The following is a 17,545-nucleotide window of genomic DNA, read 5'->3' on the forward strand; positions in this document are numbered from 1 at the left end:
AGGGAGCAAGTCATCATTTTTGAGCCCTTTTCCCACGTCAGCTTGTATGCAACAGACGGGGAATTGGTGTGGTGTGCTGGTTTATGCAACGGCGCCTCGTCCCGGCCATGGCGGCCTCGTGACAACACTTGCTGTTGATGGTGGACGACAAGGAGGGTCTGCCGCCCCCCCTTTCACCGAACCAATGTTAACTCAATGTCTACAGAACGTAACGTACCGAAGCCATCGTACAGCATCGGATACCCCGAAATAACGATAGATGGACGGCAAATTTTGATTTCTGGAGCGAGAGCGTGTAATCTACTGATATCTCGTCGGACTCGCTCAACATCCGGCAGGACCTTCTTTCTCCCTAGCATTCTCCCAGCCCGAACGGAGATCGAATCGCCATGACGCCATTGCTCGCCGCTCCATATCCCCAATGTCGTGCTCTCGTCACGCGCGGCCGACCCTGGGCCGCTGGGTTGGTTGGTTGTGGGCCCCGGGGGAGGAGGGCAGCTCATCTGGGCCCGGCGATAATTATTATTACCAGGTCCTACAGGGCTGACGCTCCCTGGGCCTCGGATCCGAGATTGCTCTGCAAGCTGGGCAAGCCATTGGTCTGCGACGATCCTGGGGAGGTGTGGTGATGCATGCCTCGCAGGCGGGCGGGCATCCGCGGGAAAACGGCAATGCGGAGGTGGAAAGAAGGGATCGGGTTCCGAGCCATGGCGCTCTAATACTCTCTCCAAGGATGGTGGTTTGCCACGGATACGGGGCTGGTGAGCGACATGACTACATAGCTTGCCCATTCACTATCTCGCAGATCGAGAGACGGCTTCGAGACCCGATGGTATTGTTTCCACTTGCAGGCATGCCAAGGACTATTAGCATTTCGAAAGAAAAAAGATATTTACATGATGAAAGCACAAGAGGCTGAGAGAAGGGAAGTCGGGGCATAGTTTATGAGGATCAGGTACAAGGCTTTTTTTCAGATGATAATAATGACGGTAATACAGTCTTCTTTCGCATCCATCTGCGACCTGGGCCAGCCACACATCCAGCATGCTGTCCACCACCATCCACCTCCGCGGGCCATAAGCCACGGGCGACATGCGTTGGCGGACAAGATACAACGGCGACCGCAAAATGCGATGGCTTCTGCATCTCTAGGACCTACCATCGCAGAGCATGGTGCGTCGGTTGCTATTTTCGTCCCGCGCCCCCTCCGAGCTCCCCTCCGTGAACCGTCCGTGACCTGCATGGCGACCCCCAACCACCAACCACCGCTGAATCCCACCTCGCCTCCTCACCCTCACACGCCGTGGTGTCTTCCTTGGACCTTCAACGACGCAGATGGCCCGTCGGTCGGACATGATGTGTGGGATTGAGGGGTGAGGAGGAGGCTACCTACCTACAGGACCATGAACCATGACCCCGCGGCGAATCCCTACCTCCTCCTCCACTCAACATTCAACCTACCTTTCGCTGCATCACCAGCCACATGCACATGTACGCGCACATCCATTGCGCATACACGTACACGCCCGCCAACCCGCCCGCTGCCTCTCACGTCTGGCGGAGCCTTACCCCCGCCACACGACATGACGCGACACGACACAGCACGACATGACACGGCACGACCGTGGTTGTGGTCGTCGTTGCCGTTGTCGTCGTCGTCGTCGTCGTCGTCGTCGTCGTCGCCACTGCCGGGGACACTGCCGTTCCTGGGTACCGAGTGGAGATATGGGAGGGGAGGGGCGGGTTCCAGGAACGTAGCTAGTTAGTAACCGTGGGTAGGTAACGGTAGCTAAGCCAGGTACGTAAGAACCAGGTAGCGAGGCGAGGGGAGGGAGGACCATGAGCGCGTCATAAGCCGGCTAGGGGTGGAACAGAAAAACGAAAAGCCCGCCCGAGGGCCTACGGAGAGGACGAAGCGAGAGGCCCCTCTACTGTTACTATACACATAGGGCTAGGTCCCCGATGGAAAGAAAAAAAACCAGGTCACGTAGCAGGGTGAAGTTTTCCTGGGGGCTTTCTTTTCTGGGGTTTACGTGGCGTTGGAGAGGGGCTGGGCGCGGGGGAGAGAGGGCTACGACGTCATGATGTCGTAAGTGTAAAGGGATGATGGGATAACCCCCTCCCGGATCTGGGTCTATCTGCTGTTCTGTGGGAACCGTGGAGGCTTCTCTGGGACAGAGGGTGGTACGGAAGGGGTAGTAAGACGGGAGGTAGGGTGGTGATGAATGTACGGATTGGGAAAGCATGTCATCTCCTCAGAGAAGGCAAAGAGAGAGGGAAGCTGTTTGCGCTGTGCAAGAAAGCCCGATCCGTCCAGGTGACGACGACGTAGCAGGGGAGGGGGAGGGGAGGGGGAGGTGGGGGAAGGGGAAGAGGTCGGGGTCTCTGGTTTGTGGGAAGGTCACAGAGGGTGTCCGGGGAGGATTCGTCCGAAAGCGCCGGTGGGGGAGTAAGCTGCAAGGCCGTACGGCCTCAGCTAGGTAGGGGAGGATGGGACGACGTGATGGTCATCCTTCCTGTTGGGAGGTGTGCTTAATGCCTCGGCTTGTCACGGTGGTGTTGGGCGGACGCAGGTGGGCAGTGTAGCGAGGTGAAGATGGCGGGGGCTGACATCCAGAGGGCGTGACAGGAGGCGGAGGAAACCGGACGGAGACTCTGCTTCCACTTCCACGCGCATCCTCCGCCCGAGGGACGTGCTCTCTGACGCAGCTCATGTCCTACACTAGCTGAGGACGGCGTCTGGGCAGGGCCCAAGCTGGATTCATTTCTTTCTTCGTTCCCCTGCTTTGCTTTGCCTGGCCTGGACCGGCCCTTGGTGGACGTTTTTGTGCGTCAGGGCATGCTGGACAGACGCCAGGGCGGACCCGATGACGGCGAATGCTACGTATCCGGCCCACGGGGGAAGCACACAAACAAAAAGTCACATGGACGCACTCAAAAAGCAGAAAGAGGTGACATGCGGGAGGCGCGGGTCGAGAGAGAGAGGATAGCAGATGGGCCCGGTACGCCGCCGCGCAACGTGGCATGGATGGGCTAGGACGCCATCTCCCCGTGGAGACCCCGCGTTGATTATTTTACGTGAATCTGGGGAACATGGCTCGCCGAAGCTTGTCCGTGCTCGCCCGCCGGATTTTCCTTTTCCACCGAAGAGAGAGAGAGAGAAAGAGAGGGAGTGACGAGGCACGCAAGAAGAACTGCCCCGGCAATGGGGGCTCGCAATGGGACTACGGCTGGGGTTCCTTACCACACACACATACACATATACATACACATACACACACACACACACATACTGTGTACACACACACACAGAGAGAGAGAGAGAGCACGCGCAGGGCCGGCCGGCAATCGATCCAAGGGACCAGGGACAAACAAGGGACGTTATAAGCGGGGCCGGGCGAGGCGAGGCCGCGATGCCTAATGGGTCGTCCCGCGACGCGGAGCTCCGAGTTTGATCATGTTTTGGGAATAGCCGGGTTAACGGTATGGACGTTGATGGCCCGGGGGGAAGGGGGGGGGGGGGGAATGCGGAGAGCCCCAGCCCAGAATGACCAGCGCGAACACGGGGCGGGTGCAACGTGCAACGGTCGTTGAACGGTCGTTGGAAGAAGCTTGTTGTTGACGGGGTTTGCTGCACGCGCTTGCTTGCTGCCCGTCATCCTTCTCTATTACGTCCTATGTACCTTGTTTTTTCTTGTTTGTGACGAAAAAAAAAAAAAAAAACCTCTGGTGTCTCCTTTTTTTTTTCTCTTGGCTTCTCATGATGGCCGGCGAGCCGCATGACGGCGAAGGGTATGGCTCGGAGATTAAGTGCATAATTAATTGGGGGAGGATGACCCCCGATAGAGGAACACGCACATACTGCGTACGCTGCTAGCACCAAGGTAGTTAGGTAGTGTAGAGACGAGCGGAGGAAACAAACAAAACAGCAACAAACGACAAACAACAAACGAGCATCGAAACAAGATGACGGCGCAAGTCTCCCTGCGAAGTGAAGCCCAGCCGAGCAAGGGGCGAGGCATAAAGGATGATTTGCCTCGTTTGCTTGGGAGCTGCTTTCTTGAGGATGGCGGCGCTGCTGGCAGGAGATGAGGCCCTCCCAAAACGGGCATCAAGACCGCTGGATCCGCGATTCGCGAACAGGACCCAGGGACCCAGAAAACGGCCGATGATGGGCAGGGCAAAGGCGAACCTGGAACGCGGTGTAACGCTCTCTCGGGGTTGCCAATGCCCCAATGCCCCAATGCCCCAATGCCCCAAGGACGATGGCGAGTGGTTGTACGCAGTATTAGTTACTGTGTTGTAAGTCGTGTCCGACGGCATTGCCAACCCTGGGCAAGCCCCGTCCCGGGAAACGCCCCCAACCCTGGCTCCTTGCCCACTTCCCCGGACGAGAAATGACAGGGGCAACATGTGACGTGCCTGGTTCGGCGGCGGCGCCCATGTCTTCCGGAAGCGAGCAGCGGCCACGGCTAAACCTCGGAAATGTGCCGTGTGCATTGGAGGGCCCGCGTCGGAGCTGAGACGCCGTGTTGCTGACCGAGGCTGTAAGGGGGTGGGATGCGAAGCGATGCAGCCGGGGTGGTTTTTTTTTTTTTTTTTTCTTTCCTCTTGGGTTTCTGTTTTGTTGGTACTTTGGTGTTTCTATAGTACTGCGTACGCCGATGGATGGATGAATGGATGCCAGGGAGCCAATTCTGAAAACGAGAGAGATCCATGGTGTGGATTCGATATGTCGTGCATCAACATCAAACAAACCACTACCGAGCTTCACTAACAGTTAGGCTACGTACCACCAACCTGCGTTGATTCCCGTCACCACCTAGCCCGGGGCAGTGTCCCACAAAACAACTTCCTCAGCAGCTTCTCGATGCTCGCTTGTGCGCTTTGTTTATGCTTCCTGATGCATACGCTTGTCTCGGTGCGGTTTGGCGTTGCGGCCTCTCTTGGCCCAGCCAATTACCGAGCCGGGGCGATGTTTTTTTTTTTTTTTCCTTGTCTCCAGGTTTTTTTTTTTTTTTTGGTCTGTTTGCCATGCCAATGGCACAAGGTGTCAGCGCGCTGAAGACAGATCGGACTCGGGAAGGCGCCCGAGGCTTGGAATGGCGGGCCGGGAGGCGGCAGGCGGGAGCCACTTTCTCCAGGAGATGCGGAGCTGCCGTTCCGACAGCCGACCCACCGCCGGGGTCCGGGGACCAATGGCGGGGCGCCGACGTCTGGCGCATCAAATTGCAAACCGGATGCGCGCGTGGTTTCCGGCCCAGGAAACGTTGTTTGGCATTTTCTTGGGTCTTTTTTGTTGTCCCAACAAGAAACAAAAATACACCCTACGGGACACAGACAAACTCAATATCAACCCCCCCCCAAAACACTTACATGATGGCATCATCTTGTGGGGCACAGGACAAGACACAGCTTCTTAGCATCAGAGTAACTCTGAGTGCTTGTGCTTGGTAACTATCGTTCCTCGTTCTCTGTACGTAGCTACCGAGCTAGCTAGCTATCGTTACTCCAGTCATGACACCAATGTCACTTTCATCCCCCATCCACCCGACCCGACCCTGGCCCCCCACTCCCCCCCGGTCCATGCAACGCCCCGCAAAACTCACCAACTTCCCGACAGGCCGGCGCAACGCCATTCCCCGCTGTCCGGGGTTCCGATTGGCTGCCTGCCTTCCAGCGCGATTCCGCATCTGCAAAGCACGACAGCACAGCGTTTGGCTGGGGTTTTTTTCTCCCACAGGCCCAAAGTCTCCGATGCGATCCGATTGCCATTGCTGGATGCCAGTCACGTATGTAGGGGGTGCGTATGTACATACACATTACACATCCACATAGGCGAGACAGGGGGCTGCACAACCTGGAAGACGAGCAGCTGAGAGGGAGAGATGCGGTGGAGACGCCATGAGGCGAGAAATAAAATTGCCCGAAGACAAGGGGTCCAAGAAACCAGCCTGATGATGAGATGGATGCGGCCGGCGCAAGCGGGAACAGCATGGCGCACACGGCATGCACTGACGAGGATCCCGCGCGGTCCAGCGGCCCTCACGCCCAGCGTCCGACCGGTTTCCCGGATCCCACTCCCTCCCCCCAGTCTGGCCCGGGATATTCTCGGACGGACCACGCGCCACGCGCTGGAGATAGCATGATGAAGTGGACGGGCCAGCATGAAGCTGCCACTCGCGAGATGCACAGATACCGATACGTAGTAGTGTAGCAGATCGGCCCCAGCCAGGAACGCAGTTCGCTTGCTCAGCCAGCGGCCTGGTCCACCCACCCGCCCTGCCGCCATCGCCGCGTTCGCTGCCGAGAGCGCCCCAGTGCCCGTTAGACACCATCGGGGCGGCCTTCTCGCGGAGACTGATGCGCCGAGAGCCTGTCTGCCCCCCCCCCCCCCCCCCCCCCCCCCTTTCCTGCTTCCCCCCCTTCAAACCCCCCACGACCCTCGTCTCGTCTCGGAGAAACTGCGGATGTCGTTGGCGAGCAGGCTTCGCGGTTCCGGCGCAGCAGCGGGCAGCTGTCTCGCATTCTGCCTAAAAGAGCAGAGAGGGTTCCGTAGAGAGGCGGTCTTTATATTGATGCCCTTCGCCGTTTCGAGCGCCTTGGCTGCGCCTATGTCCAATCTTCTGGCTGATGGGCCTTTTGCTGCTGCGTCCTCTGTCGCATGCTTGTGTTGTGCCTGCTGGTGCGCCGAGGGGACATCTCATCGTCGACCGAGCTACATCACACCTTACCCATTGCTGGATCTTCAACCCTCCGACGCACGTAGACATCCAAGAGGAGGACGCCCACCGAGCAGAGAAGGCTGCAACAAGGGGAAGGGGACGCGACGAGACAACACCTGCGACGGACCGGAAAGGGAAACTCGGGGGGGGTCCCTTTGAACTTAGCACCGTCCCCGTTACCACCGTCACTACCATCACCACCACCACCACCCCTACCGCAACCACACATACGCAGTAGCAACACGAGAACGACCGTGAGAACGGCCGCGACGAAAAAGCACCACCAACGACGACGACGACGACGACGACAACAGCAACGAGAGGAAGACGACGACAAAGGATCGCCAAACGACCGAGACGCATCCCCTGGCCAGCCTGCAGCCCGCCCCAACCCGGAAAAAGCGCCTGCGGATCGATCCCATCACGCCGCCCCACAACCCTCTCACCACCTCGATGCGGCACGACCCAGCCGACTCGTCGCCGAGGACTCGATGGTTCGCAGGACAGGACAATGACAAGTTCAGGAAACGGCGGCACCATGACCATGTCAACCAGAGCAGCAACAGCAGCAGCCACGGCGTCGGTGGCAGGTAATGTTGGCGGCGTTGGCGTGGGTGGAGGAGCTGGTGGTGGTGGAGGAGGAGGAGGAGGAGGAACAGCAGCAGCAGCAGCAGCAGCAGCGGGATTGACAGGGACAGGGGTGGTGGAGGACGATGTGGTCATGGGGGGCACCTCGACAACCGCAGCCGCCATCGCCTCTGTCACCTCGCCAACAAGACCGGCGACAAGAGCGATGACGTCGTCGGCAAGAGCAGCAGCGGCAGCGTCGTTAAAACCCAAAGGAAGCACCATCGTCAGCGCGAGCTTGCTGGCGACGGTGGGCCGGGACAGGAGGGTGGAGGGCCTGGGGACCAGCAGCGGCGGGAACAACGGCAGCGGCAGCAGCAGCAGCGCCAGCGCCAGCGCCAGCGCCAGCGTCAGCGTCAGCGCCAGAGCCAACGGCGGGCTGGGGCTCATGGGCATGGGCGACAGGGGTCTCGAGCCACGGGCGCGGTGCAGCCAATGCGGGCGACGGAGGAGCACGGCGTGCCACCATCCGGACCCCCCCCCTACCACTTCTGCTTCGGCATGCTCGCCCGAAAACGCACAAGCCGCCGCCGTGGTTGGTGCAGGTCTCGGGCCAAGACCCCGCAGGCTGTCCAAGCTGAAGCACCGCGCTGCTGCAGCTTTAAGTGCGGCCGGCTCCTCCGCCTCGACCTCAACCGCCGATCCCGATGCGCATCGCCACCACCATTACCACCACCAGCACCACCTGCAGCAGCACCACCTGCAGCACCACCACCACCACCACCACCACCACCACCATAACCACCACAACCACCACCACCTGCAGCACCTGCCGCCCGATGGTGCCTCGGTGCCCTCGGTGGCCTTTTCCATCCCCCCCGCACCGCCTCGCCGCCCATCGTCAACGACGACGACGTCGCCCGCATCCGGCACGCCCAGCGACTCGAGCTCCCCCGACGCCATGGAGCCCCCCGTGCTCTCGTTTTACGGCAAGGAGCCCGTGCCGCTGCCGTCGCGCTTCGCCCACATCAAGCGCAGCCTCGTCGCCGGCCACGAGGCCGAGCTCGAGGCCTCGTGGGCCCGCCTGATCCGCGCCCTGCGCGACGACGTCGACGACATCGCGTCGCGGGGATCCTCGCTGACCCCGAGCATCGACTTTGCCGACATGCACCGCCCCGAGGCCCGCGCGGCCTTCTCGCGCGACCTCAAGCGCTACGGCCTGGGCCTGATCCGCGGCGTCGTGCCCCGCGCCGACGCCCAGGCCGCCATCGACGAGACGGTCCGGTACCTCGAGAGGCAGACCGACTTCAAGCCGCCGTCGCCCCAGGACCCGACCTGCTTCGACTTCTTCTGGACCCCGGCCCAGGTGCGCACCCGCGCCCACCCGCGCGTGCTCGAGGCCCAGCGCTTCGTCATGTCGCTGTGGGACCAAAACGCCGAGGACCGCATGGCCACGCGCTTCCCCGTCGCCTACGCCGACCGCCTGCGCATCCACGGCGCCGACATTGGCAGCGTCGGGCCCGAGTCGTCGTCGGCCAAGGCCAAGGAGGCCCAGACGGGCGACAAGCGGCCCGCCCCCGACGACTCGGACGGCTCCGACGACGACGGCTCCGACGACGACCGCGACGACGACGAGGACCCCAAAAAGGCCGCCGCCGAGCTGCTCGGCGAGTTCACCTCGTCCACCGTCATCGCCCAGGTCGACAACGGCAGCCTTGAGCGCTGGGAGCCCGACGGCTACGGCCGCGGCGGCACCTACGAGGCCGTGTTCCGCGGCGAGTGGGAAAAGTACGACCCCTGGGACCCGACCCACCGCATCTCGGCCACCCAGGACCTCTACAACGGCTACGGCGTCTGCAGCATCTTCCGCATGTACCAGGGCATGGTCGCCCTCAGCACCATCGAGCCGGGCCTCATCCGCCTGCTGCCCTCCCCCAAGCTCGCCACCGCCTACTTCCTGCTGCGCCCCTTCTTCTCCCCCAAGACGCGCGCCCCCGAGCGCCGCGAAGGGCCCGAGTGGGACGCCTTCCTCGATCCGAGCAACTGGACCCTCGACCGCGAGCAGTCCACCATCATCCACGGCGCCGTGCCGGGCCACGCCCAGCGCCTCACCGAGCTCTGGCACCCCCACCTGCACCTCCGCCGCACCCTCGTCACCATCCCCACCCTCCAGACGGGCGACTACATCGTCTGGCACCCCGACCTCGCCTACCACATCACCTCCAACCCCAACGTCATGGCCAGCCGCGCCCCGTCCCCGCCGCCCCCGGGCGAGGACGCCGACGACGGCCCCTCGGGCCGCCCCGTCTCCATCCTCGTCTACGTCCCCGCCGCCCCGCTCACCCAAAACAACGCCCTGTACCTCGCGCGGCAGCGCAAGACGTTCCAGCGCGGCCACCCCAGCCCGGACTTTGACTGGACCGGCTCCGGCCTCGGCAGCGAGGCCACCCACGTCCAGCGCCCCACCGAGACGTACATCGCCGAGGTCGGCGGGCCCGCGGCGCTGCAGAGCATGGGCCTGGCCCCCTTCGACGTCGCCCCGACGCCGCCCGGGACCGGCGCGGGGCCGGAAAAGGATGGCGACGTGCCAATGGCCGGCATGACGGAGGGCGCAGCAGCAGCAACAGCAGCCGCGACAGCAGCCGCCGCGGCCCCGGCGCCGTCGTCGTCATCTCCTCCGGCATCCTCATCGCCGATGGCCACGTCGCCGACAACCAACGCGACGCCGACGACGGCAGCCGCGGCGACGGCCGCCGCGGGCTCGGCGGCGGGCCAGGAAGCCGCCGCCTCCATGACCCGCGCCGAGGCCGAGGTCGCCCGCCTCGCCAACATCATCCTCTTCCCGGACCGCTACGACTTTTACATGCCCAAGGCCAAGAACAGGCACGGCTCCGGCCACCACGGCGCCAGCGGGAGCAACGCCGGCGCCGCCGGCACCGGCAGCGGCAGCAGCGCCACCGGCAGCGGCACCGGCACCACCGGCGCGGGGAGCAGCAGCAGCAGCGGCAGCAGCAGCAGCTACAGCAACAAGCGCAGCAAGGTGGACGTGGGCAGGCTGTTGAACCCTGTGCTTGAGGACGAGCCCAGGTTTGCGAGCCCCAAGGGCAAAGAGCCGCTCGTGGGGAGGTAGCATTTTGAACGTTGGTAGGGAGAGGCATGCATATATATATATATATATGTATATATATATATGGTTGGGGAGGCTGGGAGAGAGAGCGCATATTTTTCTTTCTCTCTTCTCTCTCTGTCTGCTTGTGTGTCTCTGTGTGTTTGAGTGTGGTGTTTTTGTATTGAATGGCTTGGATGGATGGATGGATGGATGGGTTGGGTTGAAAGAAGGGACACGAAAGATTCCCACCGGCCGGTGTTGGTGTTGGTGTTGTTGTTGGTGTTTGATTGGAAGGGTTCGTTGTCGGTTTCACGCAAACGTACAGGCTCAAAGGAGAAAGGTCTTATCCATAGAGGAGACGTCGTCGCACCCTCATACCCATTCCCCATACCCCATACCCCATACCCATATCCATACCCTCTTGTTGATTTCTGTTGTTTTTGCTGTTCTTGTTGTTGTTGTTGGATAGTAGTTGTTTGGACAGGAGGGAGAAGGAGAGCGCATAAGGGTAGGAGGGGGATTTCACTTGGGATCTGGAGCGAAGAAAGGGGGGGACAGGGGAATTGGATGGGGTTTCTACCGAATTCTTCTTGTATTCGAGTTCATAGTTTTCCATTTTCCCCTTTCCTGTCTTTTTATTTTTTGTCTCCCTTTTTTTTTTTATCTCTTTTTTTTCATCATTTCTTTCTCAGGCGCGCATACTTTCATATCATCATCATCATCATCCCTTACCCTTCTCACCATGGCTAGGAAAGGGCCGGCCTTGCTTACCGAGGTAGAGAGCCGATATCCAACGGCACACCATCGTTTTGTGTTTTCCTACCACGTCTTCCTTTCCTACGACTGTTATTCTCTCTTGGCTGGCCGCACGTTTGTTCCTTCGGCCGACATGGCGCTACAGGGCATGGGATGATTACAACGCTGCCGCTTTCGCTAGAGCATTGTGCCCTTGGGGGCAAGGGAGGGAGAAGAAGCACGGAACGAATGGAGCCTTGGTATGCCACAAGATGGCTGATCTGCGCAGCAAATTCCTAGCCCCGTGGACTCGTCGATTGCGTTGGCTCATCGTCCTTGCTGGCGGCGGCTTAATCACCTATTACCGTACCTAGTCACAAGCTTCTTTCGTTGGTTCGAACGCTCGGGGTGCCATCTCCGTGACGGGCAACTCAGGCTGAATGGGTTGCGTCAACCGTCACATCTCGGCGGCATCTCTTATAGATTAATATAACCCCATCGGGATAACTAGCGCGGGGATGACACCCGCGCATCGTCCCGCTGAGCTGACACCGCCACCTTCTGCCCCGTCACGCGCGCGAGCTCGGCTGTGATCCAGAGACCCCTGGGACGTCGTAGCGGCGCCGTGACAGCCTGTCTACACGTCCAGACCAGCTGCCTACCTAGGCACAGCTCCCCTAGGCCATCCACGGCGCTATCCGACCGCCCCATCCCGGCTCCTCAGATCCGTCGCATCGACCATCTTGGCTCGGCAACGGGACGGAAAGACGTGTAATTGCTCTTGGCCACCAAGCGCCCACACATCGCTCGGTGCCATATTGCGACTGCTTTGTCTTTACCATGACGGTCCTGTAGGAGGCCCCCAAGGACGAAAGGGAAGGCGAGGGGAGGGGGGGAGTGAGGGGCCACATAGCAGGGCCACGTCCCAGACGGCCGGCCCAATATCATCTCCGCCCAGCCCTTCCATGACATCCATGACGGGACGTCTCCTTCACAAACGCGGGGAAAGCATACACCCACCGGTACTTGACTTCGGTACCTGGGGGAGCCTGGCACGCACTCGTACGCATTCCAGGCCGCCGATCCTCCGCTAGCCCGAGCGAGCTAGCGAGCTCCTTTCCCTTTCGGCACCTAACCCACCAAACCACCCAGAGCTCCCCGGCTCTGCGTGCCGCGTGCGAGCGAGCCAGCCAGCCGGCAACCGAGGACGCCCCGTTTCGTCCCGTCCCGTCCCTACGGTCCCTACGGTCCCTCCTGGAGCGACACCCTCTCTGCTCGCTGTGGCCCCCACACAGCTCTGGCCGCGCGGAGAAGCAGCAGATGGGTGGATGGACCAAGCGTTGCGGGTCCAGGGGACAACAGCATAGCGCAGCAGAGCACGGCATAGCGCAGCGCAGCGTGCGCGGCCGTTGCTGAGGTTCGGCATGGAGAGCCTGGGATGCGCGGTTCCTCGAGGAGTCGGGGAGGGCGGGGAGGAAGCGGAGGTCGTGGCGGCGAAAGGTCGAGGTCGGAGCCGGCGCCGGAGCCAGAGCGAGGGACACGCGAGGTCGGCACGGCTGGTTATGGCGAGGGCGGTGTCCGTTGCGTGGATGGATCCCGCGAGAGGGCGCATGAAGACGGGCGAGGTGTGGTTCGTGGCACAGTTGCATGTGCCGACAGGTATGAATACGAAAGCGGCGAGGGGCGGGGTACGCAACCCGGGCATCCAGGGGAGCGCCAGTGGTGTCGATAACATCAGCCGTGTCAGGTGGTTGCTGGTGGATAGGGCGATCGCGGGGGAGCACGGCCACCAAACGGAGAGAAAGCTTGTTTATGTTGGAATCACGCCGGATCTCGTTCGGGACAGGCAGCATCAGAGGCCGAACGACAGCCTCGCCGTCGGCAAGAGGCCCGAGGTCATCCTATCTGCGCGCCTCTCCGCTGCTACCGGGATACCATCCTCTCTCTCCTGCTCCACAAGGACGTACGACCTCCCTCGCCTGGCTCCTCCTCTCCTTCACCTCCGAGACTGGACGCTCATGGACCCGAGCGTCGCTCACCCATCGAACCGGGGCGCACAACGCTTTCTGATCGACCCTCTGTTGGAGAGGATGGCGAAGGAGGTCGGCTTGGCGCCGGCACGGCTCCGCGAGCCGAACATCATCACGAACCGGAGGATGGATGTGAAGGCCTATCCTCTCAAGGCCGTCTTCTCGCGTGCCACGCTGCACAGCTCGGCCGCGGGTCGCTCGGCGCCCGCTCCTCGTCTGACAACATCAGGCCCGAAACACAAGGGCAAATCACAGGACAAAAAGGACAAGAACGAGACCGCGGCGGTGTCTAGGCCGGCCGGGATGTACTATCGTCCGAGATGGAAAAAGGTGCTCGGCCGGATCCTCCCGAGACAACACGGCTCTTCCCGTCACCAGTCCTCCACCAGCACCCTCCATCCGACTCCCTCGCGACACCGCCCCTCCGTCACAGCCTGTCGTCTACCCGCGCCAGCACCCAGCCTCATCCGGGCCTTGCTACCCTGCCTCATCTCCCACCTCCCTCCCTCTCTCCGCACTCCTCTCTCCGCACACGCCAACCTCACCCACCCCCTAGCGCCCATCCTTCTCCAACCTTCGCCTCTCCTCGACCTCCTTCACCCGTTCCCCGCGCCGTCACCATCCGCGCCTCCCATCTCCACCTACCGTGCTGCCCTGACCAATCTCTTCCTCGCCGCCATGCTCGCCCACGTCCAGCGCACCCTCCTCCCCCGCCGCATCGCCTCGATCCTCCTCCCTCCGGGCGGCACCGCTCCGCTCGAACACATCCGGCTGGCAAGGACAAATCCAGACGTGTTTGTTGCCGAAGCGTTGGGACGGCGCGCAGGCGCGGCGGGGAGATACACGCTGCGCTCGGCGCTGAAGAGGGAGGTCGGCAGGTGGGCTTGGGAGGCGGGGGTGGCGGGGTGGTTGGCTCGTGAGGTGGAAAGGGCCGGGGGGCATCAACAAGCCGCTTCCGGGCCGGAGGGCCCGGAGAGCCCGGAGGAGAGGCGGCTTCGCGCGCGCCGCGAAGCGCGGCAGCGGGCCGTGGCGGTGATGCGGCTTTTGTGGGTGCTGATGGAGGTCGAGCACGCCTTTGCGCTGGGTATGGATGTGGCGGCGTGGGCGGTGGCGGGCTGCAAGCTCTTGGCCGGGTTGCAAGGGGGAGCCGAGGCCGCGGATGCCGGGCGGCGTGCCTTTTGGGCCGCCGTCGGCGCTGCGGGGTGGTTTCGGGTCACGCTCGCGGCGTGGATGCTCGGGGACGCGGTTGGAGGGAGGTTATGGCCGCTGGGGGCGGCGAGCTGGGGGCGGTTGCGGCAGGGTTGTCCGGGCCTCGCAGGTGTTCTCCTGGGGGTGCCGGCGGCGGTGCTGATGGTGCTTCGTTACCGAAGCACATTCTTCATCGCGCTCCAGCTGAGCGGCCTGTTTGTGTTCCTCGCATACATCGGTGTTGGAGCCGTCGGCTTAGCCGTGGATGTCTGGGCAGGTCCCATGAGACGGCGCGGGACAACAAAAGGGAAAAAAAGGTGATGGGCGAAAGTGGTATTAGATGTTTCCATATTAACAACTATGACACTGAATTCGGTGGATATCTCATTGCTTGTACACACCATTCTAGACACCATTCTAATTATTAGGCGGTAGGAAAGAAACAAAACCATGAGAAATAGAAGGGGGGGAATTCCCAAAACCGCCGTGACGCCTCTCTCGCCAGAAAGCACTTTTAACCTGCCCATGATGGCCCCTGATGTAAACACACGAAAACAATTCAAGCCGCCGCACCAACCCTAGAATGAATCACACCGTCTGGGCCAGCCTTCCAAGCATGAACTCGTCCAGATGCTCGAGGCTCGTGTCGATGTCGGACTTGAGCAGCGATTTTCCGGCCGTCATGGGCAGGCGTTCAGGGGCGGGCTGGGTGAGGTAGACCTTGGCCCGGGTCCTGTGCGCCGTGCGGAAGAGCTAGTAGACATGGCTGTTAGCATCGTGAACCGCGCAATGTGCAGCACCTCGTGGTTCTGACACGGGGGGGGGGGGGGGGGGGAATCGATGATGCTCACCCTTAACCTCTTCAGAATCTCCGCCATTTCCTCCAAGATCATCCCATCCACCCCCTCCTTCGCCAGGTCCCTCCGGAACGAATTCCTTCCCACCGCCCTTACCAGCTCCCTCTGCATGGCCGGAACGTTCCGCCCCTGCGTCTCCTCGTCCAGGTACGGCGGCAGGCCGAGAAAGGCGTCCAGAACCTGAAAGAGCAACACCTGGTTCCCGCTCAGCCCGTCAAACTTGACCCACCGAGGCTGCTCTTGACCCTCCTCGATCTTCTCGTACCCGGCTCCCCACCCGTAAAACCCCTGCACGTGAGACAGCCAGGCGCTCCGCGCGATGGAGTTATCGTGGACGCGATCGTAGTAGCTGCTCAGCAGGGGCCGCAGCTGGCGCGTGATTCGCCTCACATGGTGCAGGCAGGCTGCCGCGTCGCCGCGGCAGCGGGCGCGGATGGCGCTGATGATGGCGTGGTAGATGGGCAACGCAAAGGCTTCGACGTCGTAAAAGATGCGGGAGAAGGCTTCCTCGGAGCGGGCGATGACGGGAGACTGGGAGGCCGGGTCGTTGATGCGCAGGGCGTAGCCGCCAAGCGGGGTGAAGTTGAGGACGAGATTGGACATGTTGTTGCCCGAGTCCGAGCAGAGGCCGAAGTGGCGTTGTTGATAAGTCCAGGGGAGGATTAGCTCGCTTGGAAGGGGAACGACACGTTCCAGCTGGGCGACCCGGACGACGGGAATGATGGCCCATCTGAGAGATGGGTTAGCATGAGGAACAGAGGCTTGGGGGGTGTTACACGGGACATACCGGTAGGCATGCCGACACCAGGCGACGCAAGCGTAAAACCCGTTGTACGTATCCCTGGGGAAGACATCCCACTGGCCAGTCTCGGCGGCCTGTAGGAGCTTCTCGACCGCACCCAAGTCAACACGCTCGCTCAGCAGCTGCCGGAAACGGGACCGGAAGGCAGCAATGCGTTCGCGGTTGACCTCGTCGTCAAGCGACGGCTTGGCAACGGCAAGCAGGGGCAGCATCTCCTCGTAGATGTCTCGGTAGGCGCGCAGAGGTGCTGGCCATGTGGTGTGTGCGTGGTTGGACCGTGGCGGCCACTCGCCGGCGCCGTCTTTGCGGATCAGCTCCGCAAGCAGGCCGGCTGTCTCGTGGCACTCTGCCAGATCTTGGATCTCGTGGAGCAGCTGGCGAGAATCGGATTCATCCTCGGTAGCGTCCTGGCTGCGGTGCCCAAGGTTGGAGAGCATCGTGGACCAGTGCCATAACGCCCGAGGGAAGCTCCGCGGCTTGACAGCCGGCAGGTCCCGGCGTTGTTCCCTCAAGGTCCAGACAAAAGTCACGATGGTGCTCAGCACCGAGAGAACAATGAGCCCGACGAGGTTAGCCATGGTCGTGGTAGGAAGGGAGAAGTACAGAAACCGATGATCCTGGAAGAGACAACAAAGGCAGATCCCGGGGCCGTGGTCCTGGGGAGGGCGATATTACATACTCCGAGGACACGGAAAAGAAACAACGGCAAGAGGAAGGCATGGGAACTTCTGACCTTCAGCGCGACAGGCCCGTCGTGTTCAGGTCATGTGGTGGACAGGATCTACGCTCAGGTTGCCCTGCACTTTCGGGGCTGATCGTTTGTTCGCTCGGCCGGCCGGCCCGACGGTGATCCCACTGGCTGTCTTACGGCAAGAAAGCACGAAAGCCACTTGGCTTTCCACTGCGGCGCCTCTGCCAACCGCACACCAACGTCGTTGGGCGGGCCATCAGAGACACGAGACGGCACCAATTAACAAGACGTATGCCGCTAATGCCCAAACCCCAACCTAGAATTCACAAAGATGGTGTCAGATGCACCCCAGCCAGTGGTGGATCAAGACGCCCCGAAGAGCTGGAACCAGAGAAACCCTGGGCAACCAGCCTAGGTTCTTACTGTAGCTGGCTAGCTAAGCCACAAGCGTTCCCCTGCCCTGCGTAAGAGCCGTCGTTGGTGGCGCCGTGTTGTGCTCAGAATCCTGCGTGTGAGATGTGAATACCTCGGTGGCGGCGAGATCGCCGATGCTGCAACCTCCCGCAGCATCGAGCTTCCAGAGCAAGGACGCCTTGGTGCCAGGCACAGGGACAATGGGGACCAAGATTTGATAACAAAGAATCGAGGTCATGTGGGTGGTTCCCTGCGGATAGGGCCGTGAATTCCGTAGCCAGGCACAGGCTCTAGCTATTCAACATTACTCAGGCGTCTTCCCACAGCAACCTCATGGACGTGTACGAGGGTGGAAGGCGAACGGCTAGCACGCCCGACATGGCATTAACCGTCAGCGGACAGAGGGAGGAGGAAATCCAGCCGTGCA

General features: G+C 61.5%; 3 protein-coding genes across 3 annotated transcripts; 2 read left to right on the forward strand and 1 right to left on the reverse strand.

Annotated features, from left to right (window-relative positions):
• Positions 1-7,236: 7,236 nt before the first annotated feature.
• VTJ83DRAFT_44 (uncharacterized protein) lies at positions 7,237-10,422 on the forward strand (the record flags this gene model as incomplete). The annotated part of the gene is made up of 1 exon (XM_071010884.1): positions 7,237-10,422. One exon carries the CDS (start codon positions 7,237-7,239, stop codon positions 10,420-10,422), a length of 3,186 nt encoding a protein of 1,061 aa, XP_070869397.1.
• Positions 10,423-12,560: 2,138 nt separating this feature from the next.
• VTJ83DRAFT_45 (uncharacterized protein) lies at positions 12,561-14,675 on the forward strand (the record flags this gene model as incomplete). Its single annotated transcript, XM_071010995.1, has 1 exon — positions 12,561-14,675. One exon carries the CDS (start codon positions 12,561-12,563, stop codon positions 14,673-14,675), a length of 2,115 nt encoding a protein of 704 aa, XP_070869398.1.
• Positions 14,676-14,942: 267 nt separating this feature from the next.
• On the reverse strand, positions 14,943-16,591 carry VTJ83DRAFT_46 (uncharacterized protein; the record flags this gene model as incomplete). The annotated part of the gene is made up of 3 exons (XM_071011106.1): positions 14,943-15,107; positions 15,206-15,941; positions 15,999-16,591. 3 exons carry the CDS (start codon positions 16,589-16,591, stop codon positions 14,943-14,945), a joined length of 1,494 nt encoding a protein of 497 aa, XP_070869399.1.
• Positions 16,592-17,545: the final 954 nt, after the last annotated feature.

This window comes from Remersonia thermophila, chromosome 1, assembly GCF_042764415.1.
Source record: "Remersonia thermophila strain ATCC 22073 chromosome 1, whole genome shotgun sequence".
NCBI classification, from domain to species: domain Eukaryota; kingdom Fungi; phylum Ascomycota; class Sordariomycetes; order Sordariales; family Chaetomiaceae; genus Remersonia; species Remersonia thermophila.